Raw genomic sequence first — 13,275 nt, 5'->3', positions numbered from 1 at the left:
AAGTAAGCACCAGGGTGTGGCAGACACCATATAGAAAGCTCGGGGGTTGAGAACCACTCCAAACTGACATGCGAGCTACAGTAACATGACTCACCTTTTGTTTGCAATAGTAACTAAGTTGATGCAACGTTGTAAGTCCTTTTCATGAGATGTTGACATGAGTTTGTCACCTGTCACCTGTTTTGGCTGGCTCACTAATCCTACGAGCGCTGCCAAAACTTGACAGGGATTGCGATATGATGTAGTATGTAGTGTGTGTGTGTGCGTGTGTGTGTGCGTCTCACCTGATATGATCTATGCAAACACAGCTTCTTCTCAAACGTCACTGCAGCATCCTCCTCATCCGCCTCTATCCAACGGATTCCAATGGAGAGCTCTTATTTCAGCACGTTTTCCCTGCGGACGGCCTCACAGGTACGACTCTGAATGCCCTCTGCCCTCTACCGAACCTAGGGGGAATGCACACATGAAAGCCATTTCACAATCTGTCATCAGAAACACAAGGCCGAGCAGCCGGAAAAACACGAACAAGACAGAAATTGACTTCATCTGTTTCTCCATCTCCTCTCGCAGTCTGAGTGGCACTCGCTGTCACTTGCTATTTAGCGGACAAGCGTGAGGTTCAATTGCAGAATCAGACACGGAGCAGAAGAAGGTCTACGGTTTTAGAAGACGTGCAAGAATTTCGAACAAAGCTTTGCAGATCAGTCCGTTGAAAGATCAAAACTGTCGAGGGAGATCACGTTGATATGTTTTGAGTCTGGTGAAACACAGAGTCCCTTCTTCACACAGATATAAGGAATAATAAACTTTAAGCAAGTACCACAAAGTATACTCCAGTAACCTTGAGCTAATATTGTATCAGCAAAAAAACACACCGAGTCACAGCTGGGTACCGCGCTGAACTAACACGGCAACGAGTGTTGAATCTCAGACTTTCCCTTTCGGCTGGAACAGGTGACTTTTTTGGGTGGTCTCTCTGACTTGTCTTTTCTTAATAAACCACTGAGTCAGGGCATAATTATGGGCTGGCCTCCTGCCTGCTACCTGCTTGTCAGGTATGTATCTGTACCTGAGAATAAGAGAGACTGTGTGTACACTGTAATATTTGCTGTGTCAATGTAAACATAGTTCTCGAAACATGTGCATAAAAAAAAAATGTAATCAACAACCTTCAAGCGCAGTCATGATATTTGCATAATATGCTTTTGTTTTTTCGGTCTATCGCCTGGTTTTCACATGCACGCACGCACACACACTGACTCACACACAGCTGTCTTGTATTTGCCAGGATCCAGCCGCAGATGGTGATACAGTGTGAACTTTAACACACGGATTCTTGACATTCCTAACGGGTGTGAGTTACTCTCCAATTCAAACCGGTGCTTGGCCTCGGCCCTCTTCACTTTCCTGCCAGCAGGTCACTGTCACAGAAGGAGTCCGAGCAGGCCTCTCCTAACATATACAGGCTGCTATTGTCCTCTCTTAGGAACAGTAACTCGATTTATCACTGCCCTGCATGGGTTTGGCTCCCGACTGTACACCAAACCTCTACGTTGGAGCTGTGTCAGCATATTCTGCTGTTTATGATGGGTCTTGTAGTGGCAAGTTCATGGCTTAATGTAAAAGGAATGCTAATGAAATGACGCAGCACGCCTGCTCACTGTTTAAATCAAGGGGCAACAATATAGAGTGTATCCAATTACCAATGATTTCTTTGTTCTGCAATGCAATTACTCAAAATGTCTCGATATATATATATAAATATATATTAATACCTCCATTTGATGTAGTACAGTATTATAGTAAAATAATATTTCTGTGCAGGAAAATGTCAAAATCTGCTACATGAATGAGATAAAGAGAACAAAATAAAATTGTTGGGTTTTGTTAGACAAAAGAAATGTCTCATCTTTCATACACATGAAAAAACATTCAAGTCCCGCAATGCTGTGGTAAATTGCTCAGGTGAAATCAAAGCTTCCGAGAGTTTCTGAGATGTACTACACTCTATCAGATGTTGATCTCATTCGTTTCCGGCAATCCAGTCGGTAGACGGAGTCTGTGTCTGACCTGATACTTCAGTGGAGAAAACAGGATTATATTATAGTCAGTGTGGTGTATTTTACATAGCCATCCACATGCTCAGCAGAAAGTCAATTAGCTTGCCACTTTGGAGGCAAATTGCTGCAGAGACGGGATTACATTCACACACACACACACACACACACACACACACAGCATCAGCCCTGTCAAATACTACTTCTACTGCAGGAGAATCAACACTCAAGTCTATCTTGATCAATACGGCTTTTAGCTTTAGATTTCACTTTCTTCACAATATCACTGGCTTGGAAATCAAGTGAAACCACTCCAAACTACATTTGAGGGTTTATATTAGACATTTATCAATACGTCTCAGTTTTACTATCAAGAAATTGCCAAATAAGTGCTTTGCTATTCAATTCATAGGAATTATTACAATGTTGAAAAACAACAGATATAGATTGCCCGAGAGCTCGACTCACCATCCAAACGTAGGATATCAGAAAGCATCCTGTCACCATCCTGCCCCAGCTCCAGCACTTGTCTTTCTCTGGAAGAAAAACAAGTAGAGTTATTAGAAGGAGCTCATATGTCTGCCATCTGCAACTGAAAGGACTGAGACTACATTTCAGGCTCAGGTCACTTCCCCACTTTGACTTTCACGCATGCAAAATACCCCTTATCCTCTTCTGTTCCTCGATCTTCAATCATCCCCCACTCATCCTGTACCTCTTTCTCCTTTTTTCTTTTCCCCTGCCTCTCTTTCTCTAATAACAGGATGTCGGCTTTCTCTCACATGGTTGCTGACCTTCCAGGCAAAGAGCAGAGCAGCTTGCAGCTTAAAGTAATTCCTGTTGCCCGCATTTGTCTCTCATCAACGACTATAGATGAAACAGTGAGCGGGACATCGGTACTTAGCTCTGGCCGCTGAATTAATTGTCAAAGAGCGCTGTGGAGCCTACAGGTAAGAAGAAGATTATTCCTAAGTGGAACAAGAGAAGCTGCATTACGCCTGTACTTCCTGGCTGATGGGAGCCAGAGTAGGCACAGCATAACACTCTCAGTGATCAGTTTATCTGAAAGTAGAAATTCTAACTTGATTGAAATCTAAGAACTTTGGCCACAAAGTGATCGCTCGGACTACGTCTCCTCCAGAGAGGGACGAGTCTGTCTGGAAGAAAAAAGCAAGCACAGGCCTGCAGCAACGGCAAAGCGTCTGTGTTGACAGTTTTGTTGTTGCAAAGAAAATACGACTCCGTGGCTGTGTCTCTCTCTCGCATTGGAGATGCAGTACATTGTGATAGTGTGTGGGGGGAAAACAGCCAACCACTGCAGAAATCAGCGAATGAATGACAGATGGAAAAGCCATACTGTACCTGTGGAAAGCCTTGATATGAGATGTTCCTCTATTAGTGTGTGTGTGTGTGTGTGTGTGTGTGTGTGTGTGTGTGTGTGTAGAGGAGAAGAAACTAAAGGAAATGGTCTGGCAGCTGGAAAAGACATAGAGGCTGCCTGGGACTGAATTTCTGACAGTTTGTCTCTTGATATACTGTAGTTCCACCGTACAATCTGTCTGACAGGCCACAGACTGCTTAACGCCGGAGTGTGAGGTGATAGACTCAAAACCTCAGTGTGGCTTTTCTTTCACTGTCCCACGGACATCTCCTGCAAAACCAGAGCGCTCCTCATTATCAAACAATCTTTCAAACATTCTGGAAAAACATCTCCCCCTCCCCTCCCCCCCTCCGACATACTTGGTCATTACCTGTCCAGTCCTCAAATACTGCTCCCATTGAGCTTGTTAATATGCACCAAATATATATCTTCTCTGATTGGCTGGACTCATTTCCTGTAATTATGAAAGGAGGAAACTAGGGTGAAGGGTTGCAGCTTGCTAAGTTTAGCTCGTGGACAAACCCAGACTCCAGTATCCAGGCCAGTATCTACCGAGATCACGACTGTTTGTTCTTGTGTTTATGTGCATCAGAGAGTAGATGACTAACTCTGAATGAGTGTGTGTATCTGTGCAGGTATGCCCACATGGACAGCCATTTCTAAGAGGAACTGGTGTCCTCCTGAAAAAGATGTCTTCATTTGAACATTTGTTTGATGCTATTTGTGGCGTATTAAAAACAAAAAACGTGTTTGTTCTGATGGGCAGGGTATCAGCTGCACGTAAACATTCTATAATCCAATGAATAATCGATACATTTGCAGAGTTATTATTCTCCTCTTATGTCGGTTTTTATGATTTTCTGCAGCCAAATTTCCATCAAGCCCACATATTTTGGAAATATGTGATGTCTCATCATCCTTCACAACCACGGATAGAAGCCCACAAGTGTACAGACAGAACGTGCTGTTCAGTTTCAGCTCTTGGTTTTTCTGGATTACCATTAGCCAACATTATGCTACATGCAGAGGTCTGTGAGGACTCCATGTCACAGGCCTGCCTTCATGCTGGTACTGTAACTTGGCCTATCGTGACGAATGTTGGTACGTTTCACACGCACACACACACACACACATACACACACAAGTCTGTGGTAGACCACAAAGTGCTGGCTTGCCATGCACCCTCACTTGACATGTCATCCCCATCGTGTAAACCTAATGACGGGCGTTACTCCTGCCAGGGGCAGAGCCAGGGCAAGGACTGGGTGGTGGTTTGATCGCTTTCTGTGTGTTGAATATTATCCCAAAACACTCACTTAGCTCTGCCTCAATGAGCGTCTCTCTCCTGAGTCAGAGGGTGGTTGGTGCATTCAAAGACAACACCACAGACTTGCATGAGGTGCAGCAGGTCGTGCACGGCTCTCTCTCTCTCTCTCTCTCTGCACTCTGAGATGCTGATGTAAACATCGGGACCTCAGTGAGTCACAGACATCAGCTCTGGTTCACAGACGCTCGGTGATCAAATGCAGAGCACAGAGAGGTTTTGTGCCGTGCATTCAACAGTCAAATATTGCCATTGACGCCTTGCCACTATACACCGACTGGCGATGGAGTCTTTAGCTCGCTGCCAAACATTAACACAAACAGTGGGGTTTTCTTTTCCTGCACTGTATTTAACGCTCCCTCTCTCTACACTGATGAGCATACTCTTAATCTTAATTGACAAGCACAAGAATCATCAAATCACATCATAAAGCTGAGGTTTAAAGTTCCATCTTCACCTTGGAAGCAGAAGTTGAGAAAACAAGATCACTGCAAGGTCCATTTAGTAGCTCTCGGTCGTATCAAGAGAACTTGAAGCAGATGGAGCGGGCCCAGTTTGGAATGACAATTAAAGTTAACATGGAACATTTTAACATCTACTAGTCCATGGCGACTAAGCAAACTGCATCCGGTGATGAAAATGATGTGATCGAAAGCTCCGGGACAGCCAGTAAATGGACCCTTGAGGTGATGACTTTTTTTTCCCCAGCACATCTTTAATGTTTCAAAGTCATAAAAAAAGCACCAAAAACGTGTTCACAATCAGATTTTACCCGGAAAGACTTTAAGGACTTTAACCATGTTCAGCTCAAGTCAATGTCAATTCATGAAACCTATAAACTCAACTGCTTCTTATCTTAACGCAATTTAGAAGAGATATAGTCCCCCAGGTCAGACGTTAAGACGCACTAAGCAGCGATCAAGGCACCAATTACTGATAAGCATCATCATCATCACCATCACCGTCACAGACTCCACCAACAACACTGTCTGGAGTCCCGCGGATCGCCCGCAGCTGCTGCCAGCATCAAACTCGGCGCAGGCAGCAAAATAAGCACGTCGGTTGAATTCTAATGAACAGCAGCACGGACAACAAATTAGGCTTCGGTCCCCTCCGGTTTCACTGAGGGAAGCTTGATAATCACAACCGCAACAGTTCCGCTGCAGCTCACACCAGACTGCTGCTGCTGCTGCTGCTGCTGCTGCTGGGGAGGTTTTATTTTTCTTTATTAAACGCAAAGTTTCCTTACCGTCTCCTTCTCGCTTCAAAAGCAGCTCGACAAGATCCCAGCTCGTCTCGATATGAACTCTGCCCTTGCTCTGTATTATTTGAATGTGTGCCTCTGTGTTGCGGCAGAGTTTTTCTCAAGTGTACCACGCGTTATTGGAGGCTGGTAAATCTCGCGTCGTCATGCGCACAGCTCCCACCTCCGACGTCTTGGAGCAGTGCACGTCAGTCCACTCAGCTCTGTTCCTCCAGGTACATTATCGTCCCACAACACTCGCATAACGACTCAATTCACTCAACAATGTGACTGAAAGGAATTGTTATCATGCGAGAAAGAATGCACCAAGTGTGTGTGTGTGTGTGTCTCCTGTCCCTATGGAGATGTTCACTTTGTCCTCTTACTGCAGGTAAAGCTCATGCTGGTGCCTGTCTGCCTCTGAATAATAACTGTCACATCTACGGATTTAACATGTGAATACCAAGAAAATGCATCAGTTCTTTGCTGCTGTGCTTTCTATGCAAACATGAACATAAAAACACATACATGCAGTATTTGCAGGAGGAAGAGTTTCAGTCAAACCGGAGCCTCAAATAATGTATGAAGGTATAGTGTTGTATGACATACTCGAAAGCTTCGATATCAATGTTGAACCCTTATATTTGAACTGAAAGTAAGGAGAGAGAGAGGTACTTTATTTCTGTCCAATGTGCATACAGATTATGTTTTTGACAAAGGAAAGCTGAAATATTTATTAGCATTGTCTTGTGTTAATTGAACAAATTTCATCAAACGTCATCAACAAATTCAACATGACGGTAGAAAACAGCAGCAACACACTGCCACAGCAGAGGGTTCACTTCCTCCGTATTTAACAAAAACGAAAACAAATTCTGTGCATTTTAATGCCAGGAGCGAGTTTAATGAAGTAAAGTTTTATGGTGGTATTCACTGGAACTGTAGGGATAACAAAACATACATAAACAACACCATTCAATCTATTATGGGGTTATCTCTTTAATGACCGTACTTTATCCTTAGTATATAATTCTTATGCAGTATTAACAATGAAACTTGACCTGCAGTGTCTAATTTTACTTTTTCGTGCATTCTATTACTGGGAATGGTTACACATCGCATACTTTTATAACAATAAAAAAATAACAACATATTTAAATTTCCCAGAAGTCTTTTTCCTGCCAGAATGTGTGTTGTTGACTGAGCAATCCTTGCTTACAAATAAATAATTTACCCCCTTAATTAATGTTAAATAATCAAAATTTCTAAAACTTTCACTCGCTTAACTATTAGCAAACCTTTCCCCATCAATATTTCTTTATAATATGTGACCCCCGAGGGGCTCAGTAGGTCATTGCAGTAAACTATCCTGTCCATCAAGAGCTCGACAAAGCTTCAGCACAAATAAAAAGCTCAGCACAAATAAAAAGCTCAGCACAAATAAAAAGCTTCAGCACAAATAAAAAGCTCAGCACAAATAAAAAGCTCAGCACAAACATGTGCATCGGCAGGTGACATTTGAACTGGCAGGGGGCTAACAGTGTATTGAAATGTACTCCTGCATATTCAAACTGATATGACATAACAATAATAGAGCAAAAATAAAAGCTTATAGTGGAACCTCTGACACAATGTTAGTTCTGAAAATAATGAACATCTGACTGGAATATAAATTGCGGTACCACTGCCCTACATATTCATGAGAGGCAGGTCAGATGTTGACAGTGTGGGCATGTTTCTTGCACAGAGGCTTGTCTTTTTTGGAGAAGAACGCCTGACCTTCCAGACTAGTAGAGCAGACCTGTGGAGAGAGCCAAAGTTATACAGAGCTGTGTTGATATTCAGACAATATTCTCAACATTTTCTCTCTTTCTTTTTTTTTTAGCTCTTGTTGTTGCTGTGAGTGAAACTGTCTGCTGGACCTACCGCACACACAAAGCAGGTGTCATGCCAGGTGACTCCTAGAGCGTCCAGGAACTTGTCCCCTGCCTCGATGGCGAAGTCACAGCCGTGGCAACTCGCCCCAAACAGCTTGTAGTAGTCTGAGTGAACAGCATGTTGACGGGAATGTCAATCTGTTTTTGCACACATGGTTTTCTTTAAAACATTTAGTTTACTGTAGTGGGCTTCCTACTGTACCTTTATCACAGTAGGGCTGTCCATCCTCCATGTGAAATGTGTTGCCCCTGATTGGCTGTTGGCATTCGACACAGACGAAACAGGACACATGCCAGGTCTGTTTCAGGGCATTCATGACTTCCTGTAGAGAAAATAGAAGAAATAAATGAAGAACAGCTTGTTGAAGTTGTTAACTCCATGATTTGATTTCTTTGAATGCTTTTAAATCCATTTTGAAAGACCTGGAGACAGAATCTTTTGGGGCTTAAACTGATATTTTGGACGCGTGGCTTGTACTGCACTTTGATCCTTGGGATGTTATGCTATGTATTGTAGTCTGTTCTTCGATTTTGTATCTGTTCACAATCACATTTTTATCTTGTCCTGCTGCCTAAAAGTCTTGGCCAGGACTTCCTTGAAAAATAGATTTATTAATCTGAATTGGCCGAATCGTGGTTAAATAAGGCTTAAATAAAATTAAAGGACAGTAAACATTGTTTTTGGAAATGAAACAAAGACAGAAAAGTTTAGACTTTTGGCAGAGAGCAACCCCCCCCCACACACAGTTTTGTCACTCACCCCCAGAATCTTCTGGTGGCAGCTGGCGCAGGTGGGAGCGAAGAACTGCTCGTAGCAACGTTCGCAGTACACTTGGCCCTTCTCCTCCACAAATCCATTCTCTGCCAGGGTGGAGTGGCAGTGAGCACAGTTGAATTCCTCGGGGTGCCATGACATGCCCATGGCCACAAGGAATGGGCCCCTTGTAAGAATAAACAGAAGTGACAGAGGAAATTATGCAAACATTAAAAAAAAAAACATCCACCTATTAAGGTGAAGTTTCTGCACGGTGTAAGTTGTGCAGAATGTTACACTCTAATTGAATATATATTTCCCAACTGTTCCAAAGTTCTTACTGTGAATGCAGTTTTTCTGATATTATTTACCTGATGACCTTGTTGCACTTGTTGCACATTGGGGTGCGCGTCCCGGCTGGGATGTGCTCAGCCCGCTGCACCACACAGTTGAGGTCCTGTGGGTGTGGCTGTGGGGTGGGTCGATCTGGACCTTTGGGAGCCGGGTTGGTAACCTTGCCAAATGAAGGACCTGCTCCGACCTTTGGGAAACCTAAACCAGCAGGTGAAATAATGGGTCAGTATTCAAATGTGAGAAAACAAAGCGGAGTGTGGTAGATAAAGTAATGGACATAATATCTTTTCCGAAATTTTCAATAGATAAACAATCAAGCAAACCATAAATACGATGCTTGAAATAATAATGATTTCATTCCACAGAAGTCAGAATGATTTGATGATCTCTAACCTCCACGTTGGACGGAGCCACCCCACCCAACCTAGACAAGGGATCAATGTTTCCCACTGAGGGGAAACAACACATTCCCAGAGTCAGAGGAGACACCTGGAAAAATAATCCCCCCCCCCCCCCCCCCCCCCCCCCCCCCACACTTTATCTCAAAACATACGGAGAGGATGCACAATTTTTCCTTCTGTCTCACTGTGAAAAGTCACATCCAGGACGGAGGTCAGTCCCGTTTCTCAGAGGGAGTGCTCGGGGGTAAAGACACTGGGGACAGAGACGCTATTGAAAGAGAGCACCGTTATCAAAGACTTGGGAGGTCAAAGGACAAGAGCTCCCTAAATTTCCTTGAAACGGAGAGCAAACAAACTGAATAAACAGAGCAGGGCTCTAACAGGGACGTGAGAAGACCGTGTGAGTGGGTTTAATAGGAAGAAAGATACTAGAGAGTAAGTGTGACGGAGAAAAATACGGGCTCCAAATAGGGAGACAAAGATTCTCTCAGAGATTTGTTTTTAGTTTATAATTATTGGGTAAAAAGGATGTTATGGTTCATTTGAAAGGTTGCTCTTGTTAACACCATCAGGCAATTTCCAGTGACATTAACAAATATCTAAAATATCCAAATTGCCCAACACTTCCTGAGCAGGGCCATGTTCTTTTCTGAGCAGGTGTTTATTAGTATTTTTCTGGGAATTTGGGGGGCTTAGCAAGCTTGGAGAAGTTTTCAATCAAAAACATGCACATGTGGGATATTCTTTATGTTAATCCAATATTTTTTAGAGTCAATAAATTCAAGTGTGACTAGGTCTATAGTCTGTATTCTGTGTATTTCTAAAGCAGTCAGTATCAGTATGGAGATGGTTTTGAGACAGCATTAAGACCTTTTAAAATCTGTTCGGATATTTAGCAGAAAACATATAATTGCTATACATAACGGAAAATACCCAAAATGGATAAACACATTAAAATTAATTAAATGCGGTATTGATGCTGGGAATTAGGCTGGAGTCAAAATATTTTTCAGTGGAACTTTATAGCCTTATCTGTGTGACAGTTGGCACAGTGAGGCGGATGGTGACAAGCACAACGAATCCTTTGGCAAGAGAAACGATTGGAGGCTGAGCCACACGAGGCAGAAAGTGAAAACGGACATTTGTGAGTCTATCATTGCTGTCGTGCTGTATAAGGAAGATAAGGCGAGAAAAACCTGAATCGGAGCAGGACTGCAGATTTCTATTTTGTCTGTTCTGTCTCACTGAATTCAGAGACAGCAGGATGGAGAGCAATGCAAAGAAGTCACTTTTCTTTTTTTTTGGGGCACGGCCTTAATATTCCACTAATTTCTTGCTTTAGAAGGTCGTTGGCATTTTAAGTGCCAAAATCATCAATTCATGTCAATAAATGTAATGGTCACATTCCACATATTTGCGCCTGTTTACTTGAACTCAAGTATGTGTTAACCTGATAAATAACACAGTCAACAGAGAACCAACTGTGGGCTCTCCAGCTCTCTCCCTGTGGCACCTCTCAGCAGCCGTTTTCTTAAAAAGGCCCCCAGGGAAATACGTTAGGGCACATAGTGCATCTGTTCTTGTATAAGTGCACACTTGTGTCTTGCTAATAATGACCCCTTTACTGATGCCTTTCAGCAAACATTTACCCTGACCAGCTCGAGGTCTCGTGGCAGGGACTGCTGGATTTAAAGAGCAGCCTTCACACAAAATAAAATACATAATTTTCAATTTCACAATCTATTTAACTGAGGGGATCTTGGGAAAAGCCATTAATATAAGCTCATTAACAGAATACTTCTGGATTTTATAGAGCTCATAATCTTAAATGGCTTAGTGTCAGATATTAAACCTGCAATAAATGTTACGGCTGAGCACGCAGTGATGTAAAAGAATGGGGCTGCCCTCTGTAGGCTAAAAGAAGCAACTACACAAAATAAACAGGACAGCACGACAACCATTTGAGAGGCAGTGAACGTAACAGAAGTTAGGGGAGGATTTCTGAATGTGTTCCTCTACCTGCTGGACCTCCGGGCGGGAAGGAAGACTTGTTCTGGGCCGCTGGGCTCCTGAACGTGGAAGCAGGGACGATGTTGCCATTCCTGGGTGATGCTGCAGATTTGGAAAAGGTTTTCGCTGCAGGCGAGGTGTGCACAGCGGGAGTGGTTTTGTCAACTGCCTCACTAGGAAACAGATGTAAATATTTTGTATAACTCATTACAACACACACACACACACACACACACACACACACACACACACACACACACACATCTGTCACTCTGTTTCTTTTAGTGGAAACACTAAGACGAAAGCAATCTAAGAGCGGGCCTGTGCCATCAGTTGAACTGAACCTCCAGCACAGACTGATGCTTAGTGTGATCTGGTCGACTGCAAGTACAAACGTTTACAATCAGTTGCTCGGGAATCTCAGTGACGCATGTAAAACAATCAGGACAATTATGGGGGCACGTTCAAATAAGCCCAACCGTCCATTTGGTTTGTCAATTGCTGACACGAGGAAACAATCTCAGGTGGTGATGCCATCGTATCTGCTGTACATGCAGCTCACCCTCCAATAATATCTGGAGGTAACCAGTGGTATGATTTAAGTGGTGGTTATTGCTTTTATTCTCCGGAAACCGCAGAGACAGAAACACTTTTCCCCATTGCAGCATGGCATGTTAAGTGCCATCACATATTTTAGTCGAAAATGAGAAGCCCTAGTGTTTTCTAGTGCCCATCACTTGCTCCTGTATGGAAAGCAAGTTAAAACCCCATAAAGGCTGAAAACGTGTTGCATATATTTATCAACTAGTAAAGATTTTAAATCCATTTTTACTGGTTTAATACAGTTTGGAATATTTAATCTGCTTCTCTAAATATATTTTATTTTGCCCATTAGAAGCATCCTAATGTTACAAACAACAAACAGACACATGGGGACATTTCTATAGGTGCAACAGGGCTGAGAAGATCTCAATCAACCTGACAAACAATATTGTTCAGCTACCATCATGTAGACGCGGTTGCTGCTCAGGTAGGCCGGTTGAGCAAAGAATTTGCACCGACAGGTTTCTAACCCTGAGGCTGTTTGGGTTTTCAGCAACACACTTCATGTTACTAACAACAGAGTCGATTGCGCTGTCAACCGAGGGTTTATGGTTTTCGCATGAATGATGAGAAACACAGAAAATTCAATGCAATCACCCTCTGGTTTGATATCTCACGTGCGAGTACGTTTACCAGCAGCTACAGACAGATTGCTTTGGTTTAAGCAAATGATGAGAAACCTGAGCAGTTTTGATGGAAAACAGATCACACCGTGTTTAAACTTATGGAAATAAATGGTTCTCATGGTTGAAATGTTTGAACGGTGCAGATAACAGAAATGATTCATATACTGGATGGTACTTTGAACAAGTCTCAATGCTCAAATTAGTACTCTACAGGCCTTTATAACCTGCACAACTTCATATAGACCTTCAACTATGGGACACCTCTTATTGAAAAATTTACTTTTTTCTGCCGGGCAAGAAGAAAAATAAAGAATGAAAGATTCAGAAATAGGCGAAGCAACAGCAGAAGAGAAGGAAAACAGTTTATTGAGGTAAAATCATTAAAAGCTGACAAATGAAACGTCTTTGGTTAGTGTAGGCAACAGAGGAAACGACAGACGTGCTCAGAAAAATTAAGCACAAGAGTACAGGAAGTGTGCGGAGCAGTGGAGGCTTGGACATAAACAATATGTTACAGAGAAGGATGCATGTACACTGCGATATACTGACATCATCTTCTTCATCATCTCTACCTGCACGCAT

The 13,275-nt window shown here is 42.8% G+C and overlaps 1 protein-coding gene across 2 annotated transcripts in view; it reads right to left on the bottom strand.

Moving 5' to 3' along the window:
- Window positions 1-6,671: 6,671 nt before the first annotated feature.
- The window catches only part of pdlim5b (PDZ and LIM domain 5b), a 33,965-nt gene continuing 27,361 nt past the window's right edge, over window positions 6,672-13,275 (bottom strand). For both annotated transcript variants that reach the window (XM_079179141.1, XM_079179142.1), the window contains exons 8-13: window positions 11,474-11,637; window positions 9,071-9,251; window positions 8,706-8,886; window positions 8,148-8,268; window positions 7,935-8,050; window positions 6,672-7,809 (exon numbers count right to left, since the gene is read on the bottom strand). In XM_079179141.1, the coding sequence (XP_079035267.1) occupies window positions 7,720-7,809; window positions 7,935-8,050; window positions 8,148-8,268; window positions 8,706-8,886; window positions 9,071-9,251; window positions 11,474-11,637 (853 nt within the window). In that variant the 3' untranslated portion in view covers window positions 6,672-7,719. The remainder of the gene's footprint in view (window positions 7,810-7,934; window positions 8,051-8,147; window positions 8,269-8,705; window positions 8,887-9,070; window positions 9,252-11,473; window positions 11,638-13,275) is intronic.

Source organism: Pholis gunnellus (assembly GCF_910591455.1).
Source record: "Pholis gunnellus genome assembly, chromosome: 18".
NCBI classification, from domain to species: Eukaryota; Metazoa; Chordata; class Actinopteri; order Perciformes; family Pholidae; genus Pholis; species Pholis gunnellus.
The sequence above is the reverse complement of the archived record's forward strand: the minus strand, read 5'-3'. Positions and strand labels throughout refer to the sequence as shown.